The sequence below is a fragment of the Peromyscus eremicus genome, chromosome 17, assembly GCF_949786415.1.
Source record: "Peromyscus eremicus chromosome 17, PerEre_H2_v1, whole genome shotgun sequence".
Classification (NCBI taxonomy): Eukaryota; Metazoa; Chordata; class Mammalia; order Rodentia; family Cricetidae; genus Peromyscus; species Peromyscus eremicus.
In genome coordinates this window covers 11,080,427-11,105,856 of record NC_081433.1, presented here as the reverse complement: position 1 = coordinate 11,105,856, position 25,430 = coordinate 11,080,427, and the positions used below count along the sequence as shown (strand labels likewise).

General features: G+C 40.3%; 1 protein-coding gene across 1 annotated transcript in view; it reads left to right on the top strand.

Moving 5' to 3' along the window:
• Csmd1 (CUB and Sushi multiple domains 1) overlaps nt 1-25,430 on the top strand; it is a 1,274,530-nt gene that overhangs the window by 831,976 nt on the left and 417,124 nt on the right. Inside the window, 1 exon segment of the mRNA XM_059244994.1 lies at nt 9,876-9,997. Coding sequence (XP_059100977.1) covers nt 9,876-9,997 — 122 coding nt within the window.

Here is a 25,430-nt window from a genome sequence, read left to right as displayed (position 1 = left end):
CAAGGTTCCCAGTTCCATGAGGGGTCTCTGACTATTAGATTATTATGCAGCCTTCTCTCCTTGGGGAGTGTCTGATTGAAGCTGTTGATAACACACAGTGAGTCAGAAGTGACCCTGGGTCTAGAAACTGGTGTGGTTTGCCAAAGCTTACATTATCTAATTAGCCTGGAGGCTTGGGGACATTACCTTTCCCTTCAGTTACCAAACAGATGAATGTTGTCACAGCTCAGTAATTACACAAGGGATTCCATATTCCATTTGAAATTATGCGTACTTCATTTAGAGATATGAAAACAGCTATTATGATTTTTTTTCTCGGGGTAAAACATTACGAGCTGTTTAAAACTGCATAAGCATCCTTAACTGGCAGTAGAAAAATAAGCAAACAAAAAAGATAAGGAGATGATATCGCTTTATTTAAGTGAAATGTTCAGGCTGGTGTTTCATCTCTCGGGGCTTAGGGGAGATTTATGTGGAGAGCGTCCTCTACTGCTGATGTTCCATCGCTGGGTGGAGCTGAAGACTTGAGTGGCTCCATGAGTTGAAAGGGCACTTAAGAAAAGTGAAGTGTTATTTTCAATTGTAACCCTAGTTACACAAAAGTTAATTGGAGGCAGCCAGGGTCGCAGAATAAAGTTATTATTACCTCAGGATTCCAGGTGAGGTTAACGAGAATTATCCTTAACGTATTAACTTGTCATGTTCTGAGGCTGTTATGCGTTATTCTTTCCACCCATGTTTTATGCCGACGCAGAAATGACCTTTTAAATGGTAATGAAAAGATTATTTACACCAGAGAGAAGCTCCATGCTACTGGATCACAGGTCTAGCTTCAATGTTAGAATTACTTTTCATATGGTGGTTATTTGTTCAAGCTGCTATTGTGTCAGAACTTTAAAGGAACACACACCATAGCTTCCTTGGTTGTATTGAATTAGTGGAAGTAGCTGTGACTGCAGATTCTTGAGCTGTATAATTGAGGGGCATTGGAGAAAACTATTTTTTTCTGGATATTGCTTTGTCAAAGGGTTTCTGGAAGTGATGGATTCAGATTTTATACGACCTGTCTATCCCATTGACAAACAGGAGCCTGGAATGAGCAGAGTTGGTGCTGACCACATCTGGGAGCCATGGGATGTCCACCTGAGGCTCTCAGCCTTGCTTTCTCCACTCTACATCTTGGACCTTTGTCAGATGTCAGTGCGTCTGAAATCTCTCTATTACCTACCCTCTTCCATCACCAGCCTTCCACTCTGGGGACCTCCTCCCTGTCTCCCTCATTTCCTAATAGCATTGTGTGCCTGAGCATTTATTTACTTGTTTCTTTCTTTCTCAGTTCAGGTGAACATTTTTTTTAACTTTTATTGGCTCTTTGTGGATTTCACATCACGCATCCCAGTCCTACTTATCTCCCCAACCCCTGCATCTGCCCTCTGCCCTTGCCAACCGGCCCCCAAACAAAACCACATATAAAAGAAAAATAAAAAAAATCGCTTGGTCTCAATTCATGCAAAGAATTGAGTTAATTTCTCTCTTTGTTGCACCCTCAGTATAGGCAGTCAGCAATCATTGGCCACACATACCATCATAAGTCAAAGCCATGTGAGAGAAAAGCCTTGTGTCCTTTAGTTCAATCCTCAAATGACTCTTAGGTAGGTTGCCAAGGTACTTAAACCCAGTAAGAGGCTTAAGACAAAACAGTTGAAGATGCAGCATTTAGTAACTGCAGGACACAGGCCTGGACCCCAGGTGACAAGGGGACTATAAGCCCTTAACCCTTAAGCCCTGCCTTTCTGTCCCCACTTCAGCTGACAATCAGGACACTTCAAAATGACTTGCCATTTTTTTAAAAACTTCAAGAAATATAATGCTTATATATATCATATAATACATGTTAATTATATATGTATTGTACATATATGTGTTAAATACATCATATATAATCTAGTGATTTCTTTCAAAGAGCATCCCCTATGATTCCTGCTGTTGTGCTAACTTAACTGTATTTGAATCAAATTTTTCACCCTTTAGCCAATTTGATTAACTAGTTACTATAGAACAAAAAAGGTTTTGTAAGATCTAAGTAAATAAATATTTTTATTTATTATTATTATTGTAATGATGATGATGATGATGATTATTTTGAAGCGTGGTCTCTCTCTTAGCCCATATTGGCCTCAAACTCATGGTAAACCCCCTGCCTTATGCTCATAAGTGATGAAATTTCAGGTGTGAACTATGAAACCCAGCGATTCTTTCAGTGAGTTGTTCATTCATGTGAGGAAAATGTGTTTTTCATTTAATATATGTTACTTTGTCAGACAGTAAATGTCCAATGCTACCTCTAGAAACAGATGGATGGATGTATGAATATAATGTGTTGACTAGCCTCTCCCATCTTGCCTATCGCTCTTGCTACTTTGCCCTCCTAACTTCATCTGCTCCTTCCCTTCAACCTGAGACTACTTAGTTCTGTCTGAAAGTGCATGGATGCAAGACCACTCACTAATAATCATGGGGACCCTGAAGAAAACTTACACTCCCATCCCCAGCAGTCATCAATTACCAACAGCTCTTGACTTAACACTTCCTAAGTTGCATCCTAAGCAACCATCCATGGTTGGCTTAATCTTGCACAGTCTTATGTTTGTAGTCACAATATCTGTGAGGTCATGTGTGTAGTGGTCTTGTCATATGTAGCTAGAGTTTTCTCCAGTCCTGCCTGGCCCACGGTCAGGACAAATCTCTCTCATCCGCCAGTCCTGCAGTTGCTCAGACCCAACCAACTAAACACACAGAGACTTATATTGCTTACAAACTGTATGGCCATGGCAGGCTTTTTGCTATCTAGTTCTTCTATCTTAAATTAACCCATTTCTACAAATCTATACCTTGCCACATAGCTCGTGGCTTACCGGTATCTTACATGTTGGTACTCAAGGCGGCGGCTGGCAGCGTCTCCTCTGCCTCAGCCTTCCACTTCCCAGAATTCTTTTCTCTGCTTGTCCTGCCTATACTTCCTGCCTGGCTACTGGACAGTCAGCACTTTATTTATACAGATCGATATCCACAGCAGTCATGTACAGCAAATAATATTTCAATGTAGATGTCCACTGCTTCTGACTATTACAATCCCTCTACAAGCTCTTCCATGATGACCCCTTAGCCCTGGGATAAAAGGATGTGATAATCCTAACCCTAACCCTAACTCCCTAACCATAACCCTAACTTTAACTCTAACCCTGACCATAGTCTCTTGTGCTGTGAGCTCACAAATGACTTATAGTAACAACTGATCTGACAAGATATGACCACTGGTATAATAGTGGCATGAATGTTAGGGGAGTGACCAACCATTTTCTAGCAGACTAAAAGCTGGTCCACAAGTCAGAGTTAATGCCTAGTACCATTAACTTGTCCAAACTCTCATAGCTGGGTGTGTCATAAAAACCCAGGGGAGGACCTCCTACCATTGGATTCAACAGACACCATATTAAACTGCCCTTAATGTTATTATCTTTATGCCCATAGATCAGTGCATCTCTTGGCCCTTATTAGAGAGAAGCTTCTTTTTGCAGTAGATACTGATTAATGCAGGGTTCTATAATTGGTCAATGTGCAGAGGATAAGAGACTGTAGAGTCCATTTTTCTTCTTGAACTATTACATTTTCAATACACTGTTTTATAAATTCCAGTTTTATCTAGAAGATGTATAAATTATCTATGAAACTTGAGTATACATGCTTAGGAAACTCTTCAGGGCATAACCTTTGTTCCAAATTATGACACAGTTACTGTCCAGAGACATTTAACATGTAACTGGACATTGATCTGAATCAGATATGATATTGTCAGATGTGGACAGGGTTCAGGTCTTTAGGAGAGTGACAGTAACACTGAACTACAATGCATATGAGCACACATCTGTGCATGTTGGTGACAGGGAACACAAATATTGCTCTCAACAGTATTAGATCCTAGTGCGTTATGGTCACTTACATTGTCTAAAGACTCTGCTAACTGTTTGATAGATCCTAGTGCATTATGGTCACTTACATTGTCTAAAGACTCTGCTTACTGTTTGAATGCCTGATTTGTAAAAAAGCAACTACAAGTTCAGAAGTCACCTTACCTTCAAGAACACAGTAAGATTTCCCACTGTCAGTCACGATAGGCCTGTCCAGCTCTCCCAGACCATAAGAGCTCACCACCCATTCATAGGAAGGAGTGAGAAACTGCAGTGTCTGGGTGAAAAGCAAATGACACAGGCAGAGCTTCAGACTTCTGGGCTTGAGTCAGATTATACGGTCTTGTGTGAATTCCCAGAGCTTCATCTCTGCTCCTGTTCAGATACCAATGGTCAAGTTCCTAACACCCTACTTCCCACTCATTTCCTCAATGGGATCTAGGAACACTGCTCCTCTTTGTCTTCAGCAAGGTTTCTCTTGCATCACCTTGGCTATGTGTGTCCAATAGAAGGGAAGTGGCACACACTGATGGTAGTTATCTAGCTCCCTTCACTTGTTGATGCTCCATTACTGGCTCTTATTCAGTGGAGCACTCCATCTTACTTCGTATCCTCTCTTCTGATTCTCTTTTCTTCCCTGCCTGGCTTTTCTTCTTAAGTACTGAATTTATTTATTTATTTCATCCTCATGGCACTTCAGATGGACACTAGAGCTTCAAACATGCTAAGCAAGGACTCTATTACTGATCTACATGTTTAGTCATTCATTAACTTATTTTTTTTTGAGACAGCTTAATAAAAATACAGACTCCATGTAAAAATCATTCCTCAAATATGAGTGAGATGAATTTTATGAAGTTAAGAAGCAAACTTTTAGTAATTCAGGTCAAGGGCCATGCTTCAACACAGATCACAGAAGCACACAGTAGATAGTGTAGGGCTAGATTCTGTGGACTTTCCTATTGGGAATAGTAGAGCCTAATGATTGGAGGATGCCAAATTATCAGTGGGAATATACTGAAATAGTTTCTATGTCTTTAGATATGTCTTCTCAAAGTTTGAAATACTTCGATATCCCCATACTTATCCTGATTCACAATTAAATCAATATATACTTGTGATTAACTCTGTATTTATAAGAGCTGTTATTTATGAAGTATAGCAAAGTTGAAACACAATATAAAGGCATTATTTCTGAAGAGTATGGGTGTTACCTTTCCTTAAGACATTTTAACTAATACTGTCAATGTCAAAATGCTTTAGATAAATTTCACATTGGAAGTTCATGATCTTTTCTGAAAACATGTTCCTAAAATAGATGTATCACAGAGTGAAGATTAGCATCTAGAATGGATCTATGCTTTCAGATGACTCTTCCACATAACCTGGGGAGCTACTATATGCCTACCAGGATTTGAAAAAATAGTCTCTTACCCTTTATTTTAACCATGCTATTCATTTCGACAGAAAATACTGGAATTTTAAGTCATTTTAAACATATTTGTGCATGTTGAGTTGACTAATTTTTAGCTAAGAGTATCTGCAGTGTGTGTATACTCAACAACTTCTAAGTTTCTTGATGTGGCTCGCATCTCATGTCAAGGACTTCAGCCTGCATTCTTGGTGCTGAGTATGTATCATCAAGTAAACAGAAGTCCTAGACTTACAGCCTGAGAAGACAAAGAAAACTATGGAGAAATAGAAACAGTGGGGAAAAAAATGACTTCTACAAAGGAGTAGTATTTCTTCCAAGAATAGTCACATTTTAAACTATTTTAGTATGAGTATAGACTAGAGAGGAGACTGTATATTCCTGCTGGGGACAGTGGAGGCTCCTGAATTCCCTACCAGCTAGCCATTGCAGGACAGGAGACCTATATTATTAACCCTTGAAGTTGAGTCTCCTAGAAAACAACTCACCTGAATATGTCATCAGCCAAGGCACAATGGGAAGAGAGAAAGCATAGGTTATGAACAGGTAATGAACAGATCATGAACTAGGTGGCCAGGAGTGCTCTCTGTATGAATGTGTCTAGATTAATCTACTGGTTGGCCATGTATGCTCTCTGTATGATGGTGTTTAGGATTATAATCCATTGGGTGGTCATGTGTACTTTCTGTGTGAAGGTGTCTAGACTAATCCACTGGATGGCCAGATGTGTTCTCTGTATAGAGGTGTCTAGAATAATCCATTGTGAGTCCTGGTGTAGTTGGACATTTCCATCAGGACTGTCTGATCCCCAATAATGACATCCCCAGTAAGTATATACAATATACACAGTCAAGATTACATTAACGATGTCTAGTCCATTAACATTTGACAGATTCAGATAAGAACTCCATTATATATATTAACAATGTCCAGTCCTGTAACATCTGATAAACTCAGACATTATTAATTATGAAAACTCAGTCTATAGCTTAGGCTTGTCCTGTTAGCTCTTTTTGTTTGTTTGTTTGTTTGTTTGTTTGTTTTTGCTTTTTGAGACAGAGTTTCTCTGTGTAGTTTTGGTGCCTGTCCTGTAGCTCACTCTGTAGACCAGGCTGGCCTCAAACTCACAGAGATTAGCCTGGCTCTATCTCCTGAGTACTGGGATTAAAGGCGTGTACCACCACCACCCAGGCTGCGAGCTCTTATAACTCAAATTAACCCATTTCTATACATCTACATGTTGCCACATCACTTGTAGCTTTTCTCTCTCTTCCTGCATGTCTTGCTCTCCCTGCATTCACCTTGTTACCTCTCCTTTCTTCTTCCCAGAGCTCTTTGTCCCCAGAAGTCATGCCTAACCTCTTCCTGACTAACTAATGGTCATTCACATCTTTAACAAACTAATCTTGGTGACATCCCTTTACACAGTGTAAAGGAATATTTCATATTTCACCCTTTTTTTCTAAATGAGAAGGAAAGGGCTCTAACTTTAACATAGTAAAACTATATTACAATAAGAACAATTATCATGTAAGAATTGCATTCATGGCCAGTGGTAGTGGTGGTGGCAGTGGCACAAGCCTTTAATCCCAGCACTCGGGAGGCAGAGCCAGGCGGATCTCTGTGAGTTCGAGGCCAGCCTGGTCTACAAAGTGAGATCCAGAAAAGGTGTAAAGCTATATAGAAAAACCCTGTCTCGGAAAAACCAAAAAAAAAAAAAAAAGAATTGCATTCATAATGTCCAGTCCTTTTGCATTTGGCAAATTTAGAGAAAATACTCCGTTATCAATCCTATCTTTGTGAGTCCAAAGTTTTGTACCTAATTTGCCTTTCATTATAACTAAGGAAAACTATAACTACCTAGTCTCCACCTCCATCAAAGACCTCAGAAGGACTTAATATTACCTGAGTAAATTGGAAGTGCAGAACAAACAACTTTCAAAACTAAGAAATGACAGGGACATCTGGCAGCCTGGATAGTCACCCCAAGGTTCCTCTGCAATGTTGGGGCATCCATCTTTGGCCCACAGCCTGGTGTGCTCTCTGAATGACAGCATCTAATATAATGGAGTGCATATCTTTGCATGTACTTTCTCATAAAAGTAGCCTTTTTTTCCCAAACCCAGTCTGAGTTATTAATATTCAGCCCAGAACCCAGATTGATATTAGATTTCCAAGTTATCCCATTGATTTTGGAAAATAAAACTTTGAGAAAGAAGAGGGCAATTGAAATACTTCTCTTTTTTTTTTTTAATCACAAACTATGCCATTTTCATCGGTTTACGGTTTCTAGGCTCCAGTTGCTTTTTTCATTTCAGCCTTAAGATGAAGAAAAAGACAATGATGGCTTCCTTTGCTTTTGGAGTCATCATTTCTATTTTCTTTAAGGTTTCAATGGCACAATACACTCAGGGTTCTCTTTTCATTGTGCTATTAGAGTTGGCATAGTTTTGGGGAGATAGAAGCTAAGCCTTGAATGAGACTTTAGCATTGCATCCACCATACTCATTTGAGAGAAATAGGACAAAGCTGAACAGAGATGAAACTGCATCAAAAGTCCATCCTATAGGTCTCCCCATCATGATGATCTTGATGACCTCGCTCATAGGATCCTTCTTCTCTTTCTTTGACTGAACTCCTGAAGCTCAGCCTGGTGCTTGGCTGTGGATCTCTGCATCTGCTTCCACCAATTACTGGAGAAAGATTCTATGATGACAGTTGGGGTATTCACCAATCTGATTACTGGGGTTAAGCCAGTTCAGGTAGCCTCTCCAGTATTGCTAGTAGTATAAGTTGGGGTCATCCTTGTGAATTCCTGGGAATTTCCCTAGCACCCAGTTTCTCCCTATCCCCATGATGTCTTCTATCATATTATCTCTTTCATTGCTCTCCCACTCTGTTCCTGTTCCAGCTCAACCATCCCATTCCCTTATGTTCTCATCCCCCATCCCCTACCGTCCATTGTCCCCCATCACCCTCAGTTTACTGAATAACTGAGACAGTTGTGTAGCTTGATCTACTTAAGAGGACCCCTGGCAGTAGGATCAGGATCCATCCCTGGTACATGAGCTGATTTTTTTGGAGCTCACTATCTATGGTGGGATACCTTACACAGCCTTGATGCATGCGGAGGGACTTGGACCTGCCTCAGCTGATTCTACCAGCCTCTGCTGACTCCCCATGGGAGGCCTTACCTTGTCAGAGGAGGGAGTGAGGAGGAAAGGCTGTAGGGAGGAAGGGAGAGATGGGGGCTGTGGTTGATATATAAAATGAATAAAAAAATTTCTTTAAGAATAAGAATAAGAATCATAAATAAGACATGGGCGGGGGGGAGAAAGTCCATTCTGTATGAGGTGTGGCACTGGTTCCAAATCCCACGTATTGAGCTCCTTTATGCATCTCACTATATCTGTGGACAGATGGATAGACATACAGACTCTCTGCATACAAATGAGCACCTAGGAAATGGGGTTTTGCCCCACAGTGGCATTTGAAACTGACTGATTTGATATTAATCTTTCTACAGAATTAATCTAACTACAAGTGACAATGTCATTCCAAATATCCTCTAACAAGGTACCCTCACCCACATTGTAAATATCAGGCAAGGTTCCTGAAGGCTGAGCAAAAGACACTTGCCAACTTTATATCATGACCTGTTAAAAATAAACTTCATGGGGACTGGAGATATGGCTTACTATTCTTGCAGAGGATCCAGGTTCAGTTTCCAGCACTCACAATGGTTAGCTCACATCTGCCTATAATTCTAGTTCCCAGAGATCTGATATCCTCTTCTGGGCTTCCCAGGCACCTTCTCCTCTGAACTCACATGTTTACATCCTCACACAGACATGCACATACAAATAAATTAAAAATAAATCTTTTTAGAATATAGTTAAGGATTATGCTCGTTCATTGATATATACTTAGGAACATATGTGCACATACACACACATTTATGTAACAATTAAAGAAAAAGGAGTCCATGAATTTGAAAAAGATTCAGGGAAGGATATGTGGCAGGGTTAGGAGGGAGGAAAGGGAAGGGAGAAATGATATAATTATCTTTTTGAAAAAAATAAAATGTCATGTTTTTCGCTCATGCAAAGAATCTAGATTTAAATACAAATGTGAACTTATACATCCATAGGCCATTAATGTAGAACCAGGTCTGTGTGGGAAGAGGAGAGTGGGTAGGAAGGAAAAAAATGTGGCTTATTTTCTTTTACATGTGGAACCTATATTAAAGAACACATACATGAAAGCAGATGGGGTGGGTTGGAGTATGAAAGGGACCAGTAGGGAGCAGAAAGAGACAAATATGAACAATTATACACACTTACAAAAATGTCAGATTGACACCCATTATTTTGTATGCTACCTAAAAAAAGAACTTCAGAAAAGGCATTCCACATGGTGTCCTTTTCACGCTAATGAACTGCTGGGCAAATTGTATTGTTTCCATCTGTTTCCAGCCAGGACATGTGGATCAAACCTGCGTGGGCCGAGTGGTATCATCACCTCCCCTAACTACCCTGTGCAGTATGAAGACAATGCTCACTGTGTGTGGGTCATCACGACCACAGATCCAGACAAGGTAAGGCTTTTCCACCCACATGGGTGCTGTCAGCAACTGTCTCTGGTTAACAGACTGCCTGGCCAATGGCTGACAATGGCTAGTATCCACATACCCTCACCTAGCCATGGAATACAGCCAGGACGCAGCACTGCCCCTTCTGGCAGGCCAGGAGAGGAGGCCATTCCTTCCACTGGCTACTCTGTGCTGCCTCATTGCTGGGCATCTTTGTCACGTCAGACCTCCCTGTTCCATCAACCCTTTCCTCTAGCTGGAGTCTGCCCTTTGCTGGAAGCTCTTCTGCTGGATAGAGTCACAGCATTGACTTTCCAGCGTGGTTGTCAAAACAAGGCTGTTATTTTTCCCCCTCTGAAAGTTAACAAGTCTCTGACCTTCCCCAGTATCTTGTGATAATATATTAGGTAAAATGGTTCCCATATCCATGCTACCTGAAACTGTGTGCATTCTCTGTAAGTTTAGCATATGTCTCCCAAAATGCTATGACCACCTCTTACACCACAGGTGAGGGGAAGGTACTCACAACTGTTTTATTTGCTATGAAATGAATTGTCTTCAATGCACGCTCAACAAAATGCAGAGCAGACTGCAACAGTTGGACAGGTTCACATCATTGTCATTAAGAAACTGACGACAAAGTATTCTGACACAGATTTCAATTATGAGAAAGACGTGCTGCTAAAGGAATAGCTTTCTGGTATTGTAAATTTACTGGGCCTTGTGACTGGGCCAGCTTCTGAGTGGTCCTGACATTTTGTTTCTGCAGTGGCCACCTGTCCATTTCTGCACTCAGAAAACCCCTCATTTCTGTTCAGATTTCTTGTCTCACTACTGAGTTCCTGCCCCACAGAAGAGAAATCCTGGTTTATATCTGGTGATGTTTTCACCAGATTCCTGTTGGATTTGGGTTTGCTTACTTCTGTCATAACACCTTAGCTATTGTTTATATTAATATTCAGTTTGATAAACAGAAATGAGTAAAGATGCAGGGAGTTGTGTGGGCTTTCTCTATGAACCTGAAGAAATTGCTGAGCTGTGGTAACGCACAAAGGCCTCAGGTTTTGCTATGGAACCTCTCAACACGCTGGTTCTTTGCAGTTCCCAGGACAGCATCCACACCAAGGAAAGCATGCAGAATTCTTGTGTGACAGGGCTTAGTCCCATGGCCTATCATCAACATGGTAGATGTCAGCTCTATACATAGAAGGCATGTGTGCTTGAGTACATTAGTAGACCTTCTGAGCCTCTGAGTGTGCATTGTCAAGAGACTATAGGAACATTTTCCTTCACTAGGGGCTAGGAAGAAACAGTTGCTGCATGAACCTAGTTACCATAGAAGCACCATCCACTACAGACTATCAGAATTAGAAATGGCAAAAATACCCAGCAAGAGCTGAACAAGGAGTCAGTAGGGTGGGTGCCTCATTAAATATCTATCAAACCAAGTTTAGTTAAACTAGTGTTAACATGCATACCATGTTCCTCATCTATATTTGCTTTCCTTGATTTCTACATCTGCACATTTGTGAAACATGCAGTGTTGTCTCTATCAAGTTATGTCTTTTGACCTTGAGAGCTTAGCAAAGGCTTGAAAGTCAGATGGAAATGTTTCGGGAAGAAATGGAAAACAATTGTGTTTGCTTGCTTTGTGGTATGCTAGATGTAGAATTGAATTAATGGCAAATATATATTACCGCTACTGCCATGCAGTACAAGCAAAAATACATGTTTATGTCCTCTCTAAAGAGATGCCATTGTAGCCCAAAGTGTCTTATTGTGACATTTATAAAGCATAAAATGTTTTATTTTTGCAATTAAGGAGGTAGGACAACCTCTTTTCTTGGATTTGATTTTGGCAATAATATAACTAAAGCGAATGAATCAATATAAATCAAAAGAATGGGTTAGTTAGTGTCTACATATCCCCTATGGTTTAGCAAAAAGAAATGCATGGAAGATCACACAGAAGTGGGGAGCCCCTCCTAAGAAGTGAAGTGGTGACCCCAGCCAGCATGTGGTCTTCTTGCCTGCTGTTGCATTTGTATCCCTTGTCCCCTGCCAACTCTATATCTGAACACCTTCAATTACTATGGCTGTCCCCTATGTCTTCTCTGGTGCTACATTACTGGCTGGAGAGGACTCTCAGGGTCCTTTCCATTCACACACAGCCTAAACTATGTGCATGATGGTCCTACCATCTCTCAACCATTGAATGATTCAATTAATTCAGCATTCCTTCACTAGAAAAACATGGAAGAATCTAGTCGCAGAAGAACCATGCCTATAATAATGACTGGCAGAACACCTGTGCCTATAACCCCTTTTTAGCACTGCTTTTGGGACAATGAGTGGCCTATAAGAAATAGTCTGTGTTGACAACAATCATGATAACAAAACATGAGAAGCAGCCATATCCAAGCCTCCCTTAAAGGCCTTCCCATGGAGAAAGAGAAAATGTACATGTACCACTTGTGTATAGGGGGCCATGAAGGAACAGACTTAATGATATATAGTTCTTCTGGTAGGGAAAGGCAAGTGTGAAAAAAGAAGGGTTCTAAAGGCACTGAAGAATGTGTCCTACAGTTGCCTTGCCTGTAGACTCAGCAAGACGTAGCTCCAGTTGAGAAGGCTGGGGAGGGGAGGCTGAAGGGGAGCAGGTCTTGAGTCTCTTGTTCAGTATTCTCTATCCCCCAGGGCTTTGCCCTACATCTTCCCTCCAGCAGGTACCATGAGTGACAGGAGAGAGGAAATATAAAGAATGACATTGAACTTGACTTAAGTATTTTATTTAGGAGTTTTGTAATTGTGTTTATCAGGGAAACAGACCCACAGCTTTCCTTTCTGTGTGTCCTTACTTGGTTTTGTTGTCTGTGTGATACTGGCTCCTGAGAATGAGTTTAGGAGCATTTCTCTCTTTTCTATGTTATGAAGCAGCTAGAAGAACAATTGTGTCAGTTCTCCAAAAGTCTGATAAATTCAGTAGTTAGTTAATACAGCCATGGGCTTTTCTTCAATTGGAGACTTTTTATTATCACTTCAATCTTATTATCTATTGTTGATCTGTTTATATTTTTGTATCTTCCAGTTTTGATTATCGTAAGCCATGTATGCCTAGAAACTTACCAATTTCTTCTAAATTTTAAAGTTCAATAATGTAATTGCTCAGAATTTTCCTTAACACTTTTCCAAATTTTAGTGCTACCTACTCTAATAGAATTTTTGACTCTTTCCTTTATTTATTTGAGTTTTCTTTTTTTGGGGGGTTAGGTTGTTTAAAGGTTTGCCAATTTTCTTTATCTTGGAAAAGAGTACCTCTTTGTTCCATTGTCTCAGTATCATTCTTTGAGTCTAAAGTTCACTTGTTTCTGCTCTTCTTCTGGTTTGTAATTTGGTTGATTGTTGTTAGTAGGAAAATTCACTGTGATCAAGTTGGCCTCATTGGAGGAATGCAAAGATGGCCCATCACGTGAAAATCAATGTGTAAAAGATAAATACAGAAACAGAAGTAAGGGTAGAGGCCAAGACCAGCTCAATAGATGCATAATTAACCTTTGATGAAGTTCAATATGTCTTTATAATGAAAACTCTTTACAAATTAGGGATTGAATGATTACAACTTAACACAACAAAGGTTCCATATGACAAACCCGTAGTCTGTATTATGCTGACTTCAGGAACTCTAAACATTTCCTCAATAATCAGCAATATGAGAAGGATGTCCACTTTCTCCACTTTTATTTAATATAGTACTTATTTATGTACAAGTACTATATTAAATTTACATATAATGATAAAGCACAATAAAGAAAAGGAATATAGATGGGGAAGGAAGAAGTGGAATTTCTTTGTTGGATGATGGCATGACACTATGACTAGAGGACCATAACCAATGCCCAGAAAGCAATTAAAAATGATAAATCAATGTGACAAATAGCAGGATACAAATCCTCACACAGAATCATTTGCTTCCATATAGATGAATACTGAATTCACTAAGGAATAGTTTGAGAAAGCCATCTCATTCTCAATAGTCCTTGTGGTGGTTTGAATAAGGATGGCCCCCATAGGCACATATTAAATGCTTGGTCCCAGTTAGTAGAACTGTTTGGGAAGGATGAAGAGATATGGCCTTATTGTAGTGGGTGTGGCCTTGTTGGAGGAGGTTTGTCATCTGAGGTATGCTTTGATATAGAAAAAGCCCATGCAAGGCCATCATTTTCTCTCTCTCTTTCTCTCTCTCTCTCTCTCTCTCTCTCTCTCTCTCTCTCTCTTTCTCTCTCTCTCCCTGCAACTTGCTGAACAGATATGTGCTCTCAGATTCTGCTGCAAATTCAATGCCTGCTTGACTGTCACCACACTCCTTGTCTTGATGATCATGAGCTAATCCTGTGAAACTGCAAGCAAGCCCCCAATGAAATGCTTTCTGCTATAAATTGCCTTGGCCATGTTGTCTCCTCATAGGAATAGAACAGTGACTAAGACAGTCCCTTTTGAAATTTAAATAGTTAATAAATCTAGGGCTGGAGAGATGGCTCAAGAGAATACAAACTTTTCGGGAAGACTCAAGTTTAACTCCCAGCACCTACATGGTAGCTAACAATTGTCTGTAGCTACAGTTCCTGGAGATATGATGCCCTCTAATGTGTTTTTTTTTTTTGAGTACTGCACACACACGGTGTACAGTCATACATACAGGCAAAACACCTCTACACACAAAATAAAAATAATAAATCTTAACAAAAGAATAAATCTAACAATGAGGGTAAAAGAACCCTAAATAAGATCCATTAACCTCTAAAATAAAAAACTGAATAAGATATTTGACAGTAGGAAGAATCCCATTATAAGGATTGAAAGGACTAATGCTAAAATGGCCAAATGATGAAATGCAATATACAGATTGAATGCAATTCCCAGAACCATATCAATTATGTTCTTGACATGACTAGTAAAGCCCACTAAACATCAGTGCAGATGAATGAGGCCCTGAATAATTAATGAACTCTGAGCAAGAGAGAAATGATGAGGCATCGTGGCTATCAGCTTCAGCATGTGTTACAGAGCCATGGTAACAAAACATCATGGATTGGGCACAAAACAGACAAATGGAACAGAAGGCTCAGAAGCAAACCTACATTAAGATAGTCATCTGCTTTTTGGCAACATAGCCCCAGACAATGAAGGATTAATGATCTATACATCATATAGTACCTGGAAAAACCTCACCATCCACATCATATAGAAAGCCATAAAAAGGCCTCTCCTGGTCACTACATGCAGAAATAAACTATGCCAATCAAAAGCCTACTCTACCAGACTCTCAAAAATTCTTTAGAAAAGCTTGGGGGACATATCAGGTCATTGCCAAAGATGATAGCTATTGAACAGGACTCTAAGTACAGGAAACAACATCAAGAATTACCAGTATAATTTTTTCAAGTTAAAAAAAAAAAAACCTTCTGTATATCAAAGGAAATGGAAACCATGAAGTAAAGAGACAGCAAAAAGAATGTTCTTGGACATCTTGAAGCTGAACCTTAAAGCGATTTAAACAAGGAAACGCAGATGCCATGGATCTACCTCAGGTTTAAATATTTCTTTATTGATGAAATTCAGCTTTTCTCTGTTAGCTTTGTGTTCTGTTACATAGATTTTGTTAGTAGTATATATGAGTTTTATTGTGCAGATCCCTCAATAATCAACAAGATAAATATCCTGAATTGCATATTGCAGAATATGTTTCGCCCTGCATCACTTATTTAGTAGAAATGTTGAGAGAAGAAGTAAAGGATCCCAGGTTGATACACTCATACACACCAGCACTCTCAGAGTGCTACTTCGGCACCTGAAGGCATCTCAATTAAGCAGAATTACCATCCAAATTAAGCACCAGTCGTTGCCATTAAGTATAATTAGACTTAATTTGATTCCTTGGGAGACATTCCAAATAAGTGGGTTTCCCAATAAAGTGTGTGGTGATGAAGGTATATTATGAATTGAGCGAGCAAGTGAGCTAGTGCATGCGCATGAGAGAGGTTGTTCCAAGGCAATGACTCACGAGGAGATTGGATGGAGAACTGTCTATGAAGAGTCTGTCAGCCTCAGTGGGCATGAATGACTGACCTGGGATGTCTGACCTGATCAGGTTGCTTTCAAAACTAAGACGCAACAGATAAATTCTCAGTGCCCACTGGAGATGCCAGTTTTTAGACTCTAGCTCACTCTCCATGATGCATTTTCTTCCCTGGCCTTTACTCATGTTTGGTTGTTGTAGAACATCATGTCTGTTTCTGCTAAGTGTTTACATAAAGTCACTGGTACAAGAAAATGAGTGGAGGGTGTTTAAAGCCTCCCAAGGGAATGAACAACACATACAATGTATTATAATGTCAACTTCAAAGGAATGCTAGAAAACACCCGTTAATAAATGAAACTATTAGGGGTGCTTATTACATACCATGCTCCATGCGGAAAAGTATAAAACATAAAAATCTCTCAAGAAAATTTAATTAAGCACAGAAGGAGACTTACAGCAACTCAATTACCACTGCTCCTGCTGGGGTGCCATCACTGAAAGTCAATAAAACTAATGAGGTGGTAAACATGGAAGCAGATTTCACATAGACACAGCCGAGAGTCCTACAAGGTGCAGGTAAAACTCTTGAGGGGGCTGCGATCAGTTCCTGAGAAATCAATGTGCATGCCTTAGCTGTACATTGTAGGAATTAAAAGGAACTGGTCTAAAAGTTCATGGCTAGAATCTCTCTGAGAAGACAGACGGTCTCAGATGATCAGAGTCCTGGGAATCCTTTTATTTATATATGTATTTATGTATGTATGTGACAGATATGCACATGCTTATACCTACACATAGGTATCAGTTGGAATGTGAGGTATACTCAAGTTCAAAATGTCCATTACACAGACTTTAAAACACATATGTTCATATACAGTTGACTTTATGCATACATGCATAGACATTCATATACAGTTGACTTTCTATGCATGCATACCTACATTTTTATTTAAACATTTTAATTTGTTGTAAATTTCACAAGTGTATACTATATTTACATCATTTCCACACTTCTCTCTTCTCTCCAACTCCTTCTATGCCCTTCCTCCAACCCTCTTTCAAATTCAGGACCCCATTTTCTTTAATTATTATTGTTCACACACACACACACACACACACACACACACACACACACACACACACATATACATACCTCCTCTGAGGGACCTTTGACGGCCAGCAGCTCTTCATTTAAATCTTGTGAAACTTCCCTTATCCATATTGACGTGCCTTCTGGTGTTGTCATTGTGCAGGTATGTAGGCAACCATATTGTTGACATTTCATGGGTGTAGCTTCCCTGCCATGTCTACAAGATACTATCTCCCGGCATGCATCCTGGTCCTCTAGCACTTATAGTCTTCCTGTCGCCTCTTCTGTGATATTTTCTGAGCCTTAGGTGTTGATGTTGTATAACAGATATATAAAATAGGGCTGGGCTCCCCAGTCTCTTATTCTGTGCATTTGCCCAATTACGTGTTTCTGTGGTGGTCTCCATCTATTGTAAACAAACAAACAACAAGAAACCTCTTTTTGATGACAGATGTGAGCTTCACTTATCTTTGGGATAGTGCTCAATATTTAGAATACAGTTAGGAATTATACTGTTTTAAGAAAATGGCGGTAGGGTCTATAACATTTAGCAGGGGGTTTTGGGCTACATTTATAGAACCAGGCATGATTTCCCTCCTATTCAGCAGACCTGAAGTCCAATTAGACTGCTATGGCTATCCTCCACAAGATAGAAGTGCTAGCATTGCACTACTGAGGATGTCTTGCCAGGCTGGTCATTGTTGTGGTTCAGAGACTTTACAGCTTGGTGGGACTATTGGTTCTTTTTCCTCCTAGGCAAGTTGCATAGCACTGCTAGGTACGATGAGAGCTAGTCCTCAGGGAGAAGCCTTTCAAGTCAGTCCCAGTCTGATACCTCCAAGTCCTATACCTGAAGCACATGTTATCTGCAACACTAGGGCCTTAGCTTCAAGTTCAGGGACAAAAGCAAGAGTGTTGGACACAGCACAGCTGATATAGTTGGGGTGGTCATGGACTCTCCTGACAATTGATCTAATGGAGGTTTCCCACACGCATGCATTCTTATATAGTTGGTGTCTCAATTCAGTAACCTGTCAAAATTGAAGTGCCTTTTATTGATGTTGGAACAGTGCACTGAAGCAATTTATAGTAGTTATTTTGTATTGATACATGTAATAAAGACATGACTAAAATGTGCATTGTATTAACTAATATAAGTTGATATAGAGGAGATAGGTCTTAAATGTACAGGAGCCAAATGTGGACTACGTTTACGTTTCATAATTTTTTTAATTCATTTATTGTGGGGGGTTGTTAATGCTACATGTGTGCAGGTGCTGACAGAGGCAAGAAGAAGGTGTCAGAGGCCCTGGAGCTAGAGTCATAGACAGTTGTGAGCTGCCCTGTGGGTACTGGGAATGAAACAAAGGTCCTCTGCCAGAACAGCAATTGCTTTTAACTGCTGGGCTTGTTCAGCAGCCCTGTAGTTCATCTATTTATATAAAACACCTGAGCATCTGTGTACTGGGAGTGTTGACCCATCTCCTGGGGAATCTGAGAGAAATGTTCATGTATTTGTAACATATTTGTAGGGTAATGTTCTCAGTACTTGATTGTAATTTGAGCTTCTCAAAGTCTTTGCATTAGTATTAAAGGTTTTCATTTCCTCCTCAGCTTCATTGGGACATAAGTAACAAATGAAAATGGTCTAACTGTGCTCTATCTATGCAGTAGAAATTTACTTAGCCATCTAAGTAGATTTCTTTCCCTAAAGAAAGAAAGAAAGGGTGTTCTTTCTGGTAATGTGGATGGAGTTGGAGGATATTGCACTAAGTGAAATTAAATATATGAACTTCTTTTTAATATTTGGTTTTTTGAGACAAGAAAGATCTCATGTAATCTAGGCTGGTGGTAAACTCACTGTCTACCAAGGCTGGATTTGAACTTTTGACCTTGAACTAAAGTGATTTTGGAGGAAAGGGTGACAATAAGAAACTGGAAAATAGCAAAAAAATCAAAATTGTCTCAGGTAACCCAGGGTCCATGTCACTCCATCCAGGGGGGAACTATTTCTGAGCAGAGGAAGCACGGCTGTGTGTTTTAGCTGACATAACCGGACAATGGTAACCTGACTCTCCATGATTGTCACCTGTAGCCAGATGCCCCATGCAAAGAAAAAGAAACCCCAGTGCAAGAAAAAAAAAAACTGAACCGTTGTCTGCTTCTGCAGATAGTTTGGTTTAGGTCTGGGCACCTGTAACTCTAGCCCTTGGGGACTGAGGCAGGAGGACCACAGTCTTAAAGATTCCCTGCAATATAAAGCATGATCCTGTCTCATTGAAGTAAAACGAAGTTGGTTTGTTTGTTTTGGTTTGTTTTGGTTAGGTATGGTTTGATCTTTGTCTTAAAATATAATCTTATATTTCTTGGAGTTTAGCAAATTAAACAATCCAGCCAATTTTTCATGGGTTAAAAGCTGGCTTCCTTGTTCATAGGTAGCTTTCTTGCTGTGTCTTCATGTTGCAGGAGAGTCTGGGATGGTCTCTAGAGTCCCTTTTATGGAAGCACTAATTCTATTCATGAGGGCTCAATGCCATGACTTAATCACTTCTCGAAGACTCTACCTCCTAGTGCCATCAAATGATGTGATGGGATTTCGACACATGAATGTGAAGGGAAATTATTATAAAAATGTAGTTGATAACACTCAGCATTTTTGCACATAATCAGATAAAGGTCAGATTTCTACAGTTTGTTTGTTTCTTAATGTGACCCAGTAGATGGTACTTCTTAAGGGCCCTTGATCATGCAAAATATATTATTAAATGACTTTTTAAATTACATCAATGTCTAAAACCAGCTTTAATTTCCGTTCTCAAGAGGAGTGTTTGGAAATACTGAGGGCCAATAAATGCCACTGAACATATGATTGCCACAAGGACCAAGTGCCCATTGTAGATTTTTTTTATATCCCATGAGGGTGGCAGAGGATGGGACACCATAATTAAAAGAGGGTGTGATATTGTTCTAAGGTAGGAGCATAGCTGTCTCCATGTCACAATTCCTACACATCTCGATATTATTTAGATCATAAAATTGACTAGAATAACTAATATGTTCCCAGATAAGCAAATCACTATTTCCATAAAAATGTGGACCTCGTGTCACACTTCCAGTACACTTGCCTGTAGGAAGCTCAGTAGTGCTTGATATTCTATACAACATTGGTCTCTTCATACCGTATGGCTGTTTAGCTAGCTGCTCTCTACTTTTTGATAGAACCTGGTATTCTGGAGTTCCCACCAACATATACATTTACAAGGTGGGCAATGGAGAGCACTCTGCTAGGTGGATATGGGTGGGTTCTGCCAAGTGTAGCAATTCCCTGAGAGATGTTGTCCCAGAATCATCTGAGATGCCTCATTAATGAACCAATAATTTTTTTTGTGGGTTTCCCTGCTAAAGGTGAAGTGGCTCATGGCTGTCAGCTAAGCTTAGAACCTCTTTACAGGAAGGGGGACTATAGTTTTATGCAGCTAATGCCATTCTGTGATGAGATGCTGAATGCTGAGTTGGAACTGAAAAGCTGGCTGTGATAGGAGCCACCCAATGTGAACTCACAGTTTCTGTTCATAGACCCTCAAGTGAGAGAAATGAAATTATCATGGTTTCTGACAAGAAGACACACAAGGCACCCACATCCTCAGATCTGTGGTAACTGTGAAGTCACTAAAATATTTGAGTCTTTGCTGTTTGTAATAGAATTTTTTATGGTATATAGGAGAGATGGAGTTTTCATTTGTTTTGTTTGACAGTTTTTGCTAAAGGATAGAACCAATCATTGCACACACACCCATGGAATCATATCTACCTCCTAACATAATAAAGGCATTCTTTTTTTTTTTTTTAGTATTTTTTTGTTTGTGAATCTAGTTAGGAATTTAGTACTGAATAGTTCCTGCATGTGTGTCACTGGATTCCATCAACAGTTTTAGGCAGTATGTGAATGTGTAGAATAACACAGATGGAAAAGATCTAGAGCATTGTTTTATTGCTAGCTACATTCATCTATTTATTCAAGTGTTGTGTCCTTGGCTGGGGTTAAACTGAAGTGCTAACATTCTCTCATTTAACATCAGAAGAATGCAACCCATTCAAATGTTTGCTTTATACAAGCTGTCAGAATGCCATGTATGGCTACTTGGAGAGCCCCATACAGTGTGATACAGTGTACAGCTCTAAGTATTTCCTGGAGAAGCATCAGATACTACATTTGTGTCCAAAAACTACACAATTGTGGTTTGAATGTCCCCCAAAAGTTCAGGTATTGAAGGCTTTACCCCCAGAGCAAAGTTCAGAGGTTGGATTTTAGTAATGAGTTATAAGGACACTGACCTAGTCAATGAATTATTCCACTGATGGATTCCTTGTCAGATGAACTGTTGGAAAGTGATGGAAAATGGAAGGTAAGATTGACTGGAAGAAGTGGGTCTCTGGGAATGTGCCTGTCTTCACACAAAAGATGGCCACTGTTGCTGGCCTCTTCCTCCTTTCTGTTTTTCTCTCTGCTTTCCTGTCTGCTTTGAGATGAACAGCCCCTGTGCCACATGCCTTCTGCACCAGTAGAGTCAGGTGATTATGTGCAGAAACTGTGAATCAAAACTGAGTTTCCTCCTTGTAGGTGGTCTGTGCCAGTCTTCTGTCACAGCCTAGACATACAAACATGCACATCCTCACACACACATATGTATGTGTCTCAGTATAGATGGCTGTATAGCTATGTGAATGGGAAGGAAGAGAAATTTTGAAGCATGCTTGCTACAAATTTAAACAAATAGAAAACCCTCACATTTCAATTAAAAACTATCATACAAAGTGGGTAAACACATACCTGTGGATTTTATATTTATATGTAAAACAGTTTGCCTTGAGGTAAGATTAAGTAAGATAAGCTACAAATACATGAATCTTTAGCAAACTAGATCTTTGGTGTCTTCTAACAGATGAGGGATTTTTAAGTGGAGACTCAGTGCATGGAAGTCAAACCAGCATTGGGATGCCACTTTGCTCTCTTCTGGCCCCATTTTGACTCTAGTCCTTGGAGGCATTTGGCTAAAAGACTCAAATCACTGGGACTCTGATCTTCAGATACCACGCAGATATGCCCTGATTAATTCAAGAGCAGAAAGAAAACCCCATGCAGTCAGCAGCAATAACATACTGAGCCAAGCCAACAAGTCCTCCTAGATCTAGACACCCAGACTCTTCCTGGACCCCAGTGCATAACAATGCTCAGAACCTGACTTGTCCCCTGCCTGCTCAGCATTCTCTCTACCCTTGTGCTTGGTTCCTGGTCTGAGTTTTGCATAATCCATATGCTTGCCAAGGCTCATTTCTTCCAGGTCTGACCACCCCACGGTTAACATCCAATAGTGTTCCCCTTCCTACAGACATTCTTCAGCCACTTATCATTGAGATTCATACTTCTGAGGATATTTGAGGTGTCCTGGTTGCCCTATTGTTCTTGCTGCCCAGTTGTGGGGGTCTTCTGTGCACACCTCCTGAAGATGTCACCTTTACTGGTGGCCTGTCTTTTGGGATGCACAGCGCTGTCCTTCCCCCAACTGGGCAAGGTCTCCTCACATACTGTTGTTCACCCACATCTTCATACTCTGTAACCGATGCCTTAACAGGTTCCACGGAGCAGACACACTTGGGTTTTAAAACACAGTTAATATAGGCAATGTAACAAACTACAAAGAGGCCAAATGCCACCATGTTCCAGCTGCGTCTCCTGCACCTGTCAGGTGGCACTTGGACTGAGCATACTGTAGATGTGGTTTGCATGATCTACACTTCTGGTTTTCATCAGAGTGCCAAAGACAGGGCTCAGCATCTGCTCCTGTAAGCACTGAATTCTTGTACCCACCTTGTCTTTTTGCTCTGTTAACCCAGCCCTGTACCAAAAAGCCCACTGCCCACCCTCCCCACTCTAGGCTCTTCCCACAGGCCACCTTCCCAAACCCAGGGCTGCCCATCACATGCATTTGTCAATGTGTCTATAGTTATGTTTTCTCCCTTCTCACTTGGTCTTCAACTAGTCTACAAGTTCCATGGGTGTTTTTGTTGCTTTCCTATATTTACCCTGACTCACATTTGATTTTTCTTTATGGCTGCTGTAAAGCTAGACCTGGAGCTCATTCCTGCCACTGGCTGCTGCTTACAGAGCACTTCCATCTACTCTGTGGATCCTTAGCTCACTCTACACATATGATGTGTGGGAGTTGTCCCAGCCCGACTGGGAATGGTGTTCTGGTACTTTTTTACATTTTCACTGTCTACCAGCATGGTGATGTGGAACGCCCTGTGCTATATAGTGTTTTATCATTTATGTCATCCAGACAAGTTGTTCAATGGCTCATCACAGCAAACTTCCAGAGATGGGGTATGAAATCGATGCATTTGGTGGAGCTACACCTCCTGACAATTGATGAGGTGGGGGATGAGGAGCCACAATCCTGTGCTACCTCAGTGTGGTAAAGCAATACGGAACTCAAAGAAGTCCCTCATCAAGGGGACAGCTGGTCACGGGCTTTCCATGGGCTATTAGACACATTGTGCTATTCATGTGCCGTCAGTGGCAATGACTTTCAGAGGATGCTGGCTTTGGCAAAATTGAAGACACTCAAAGGCAAATCACAGCCATTTGACAAGTAATGGGGCTGATTATTTTAAAGGGCTATTGGAGTCTCAACGAGGGTAAAGCTTTTGTTGAAAAAAGTCACATTCTGTGAAAAGGCTCACGAAGCAAGTTATTTAGTAGCAGAATTTATTGAGCGAAAAAAGCAAACTCAAACAGTTGGTGCACACTTAATAACACAGTGTGTGAAATTACAGTGAGTGCACAGTGAGAAGCCCAGGACAAGAGGCAGCTAAGTGTCAGGAGGAATCTGAGAAAGGACATAATAATTCCCTCTTCAAAAGGGAAAAATAATCTCTTTTAATTTTTGTTGCAAAGTAGAGCTTATTTGCTTTATTGTATAGTTTGTCTACATATTACAGAATGATAATGCCATCGTAGCTCTGATATCTGTCCCCCACCTCCCTGTCTCATATGAGGCACAGAGAATGCACAGAGCCAAGTGACCTATATTGTGGTCATTGGCTATCCCTGGACAGAAGAGCTGACTCATCACTACCAGTGTTAGCATCAGGACATGTTGATGTCCCAAAGGCAATGGCCACTCATTTTCATATCACAACCTCTCCCAAACCACTATCTCCACCACCCCAGGAACTCCAGCTTAAAATGTGTTAGAGTCTAGTCAGTGCTACTAAGACTTATTATTATGTCATAAAGTAAATGAGGATAAAGCATCAGATGAGAAAGAGAGAGAGGGTGAGATAGAGAGGAGAAAGAGAGATCCCACAGACCAATCTGTGGCCTTGAACACTTTGTAAAAGTCAAGAATTAGACCAGATGAAGTATTTTTAGGTTCTAGAAGAATGCTGTTTTCCCTAGACTTCCTAGCCCTGTCCTGAGGATTAGAGCCCTGTGAGGGGACTAGGAAACAATTCCTGCTCCTTCCAGATTTCGGCTCTGCCCCCAGAGAGCTTCCACTTCGTACCACAGTGAAGGGTGTCTATTCCCCTCCACTACCCCTGTTTGCTGAGCCTCTCAATACAAAGGAAACTGTTACCATCTCTCTTTGTCACTTTCTATTCTGTAATATGTTAAATTGTTTTTTGAAATAAAGAATATAACTATATTGGCACCTTTGCTATGACATTTCATTAGAATATTGTTAAATGAGAACTTTGTATATTCTGGCAAATTCATAAATCATGAGAACATTTCTTCTTGATGAAAATGGCTTGTGGCCAAGTGTTTTATAAATTTTTCTTTGTCAAAGAATGTATTCACTACTGCTACCCTCTTTGATAGAGTGGAGCATTCCAAGAATAAGAGGGACTTTGAAAATCAATAAGGCGGCCTTTTTCTCTTAAATAAAGCTTAATTGCGAACACAGACACATATGCATGCATACTCTTAAGCAGACAGACAGACAGTGTACCCAGACCCCTCCTATGTCACCCTTAGAACCTGTATTATAACAGTTAGAGCGAACAGAATCTGCTACCTCCCAGACAGGTTTTGTCCAATGTCAACATCAGATATAAGTCCACTTTCAGGTGACAGTGTATTTTGGAATTAACTTTATAATGACCTGTTAAATTTAAATGAAGGAAAAAAACCAGCTGAAGAACAAGAAGACACATTAGAGGGGAGTGTGCTGTAACTCAAATGAACTATGAGTCAGTGAATATTG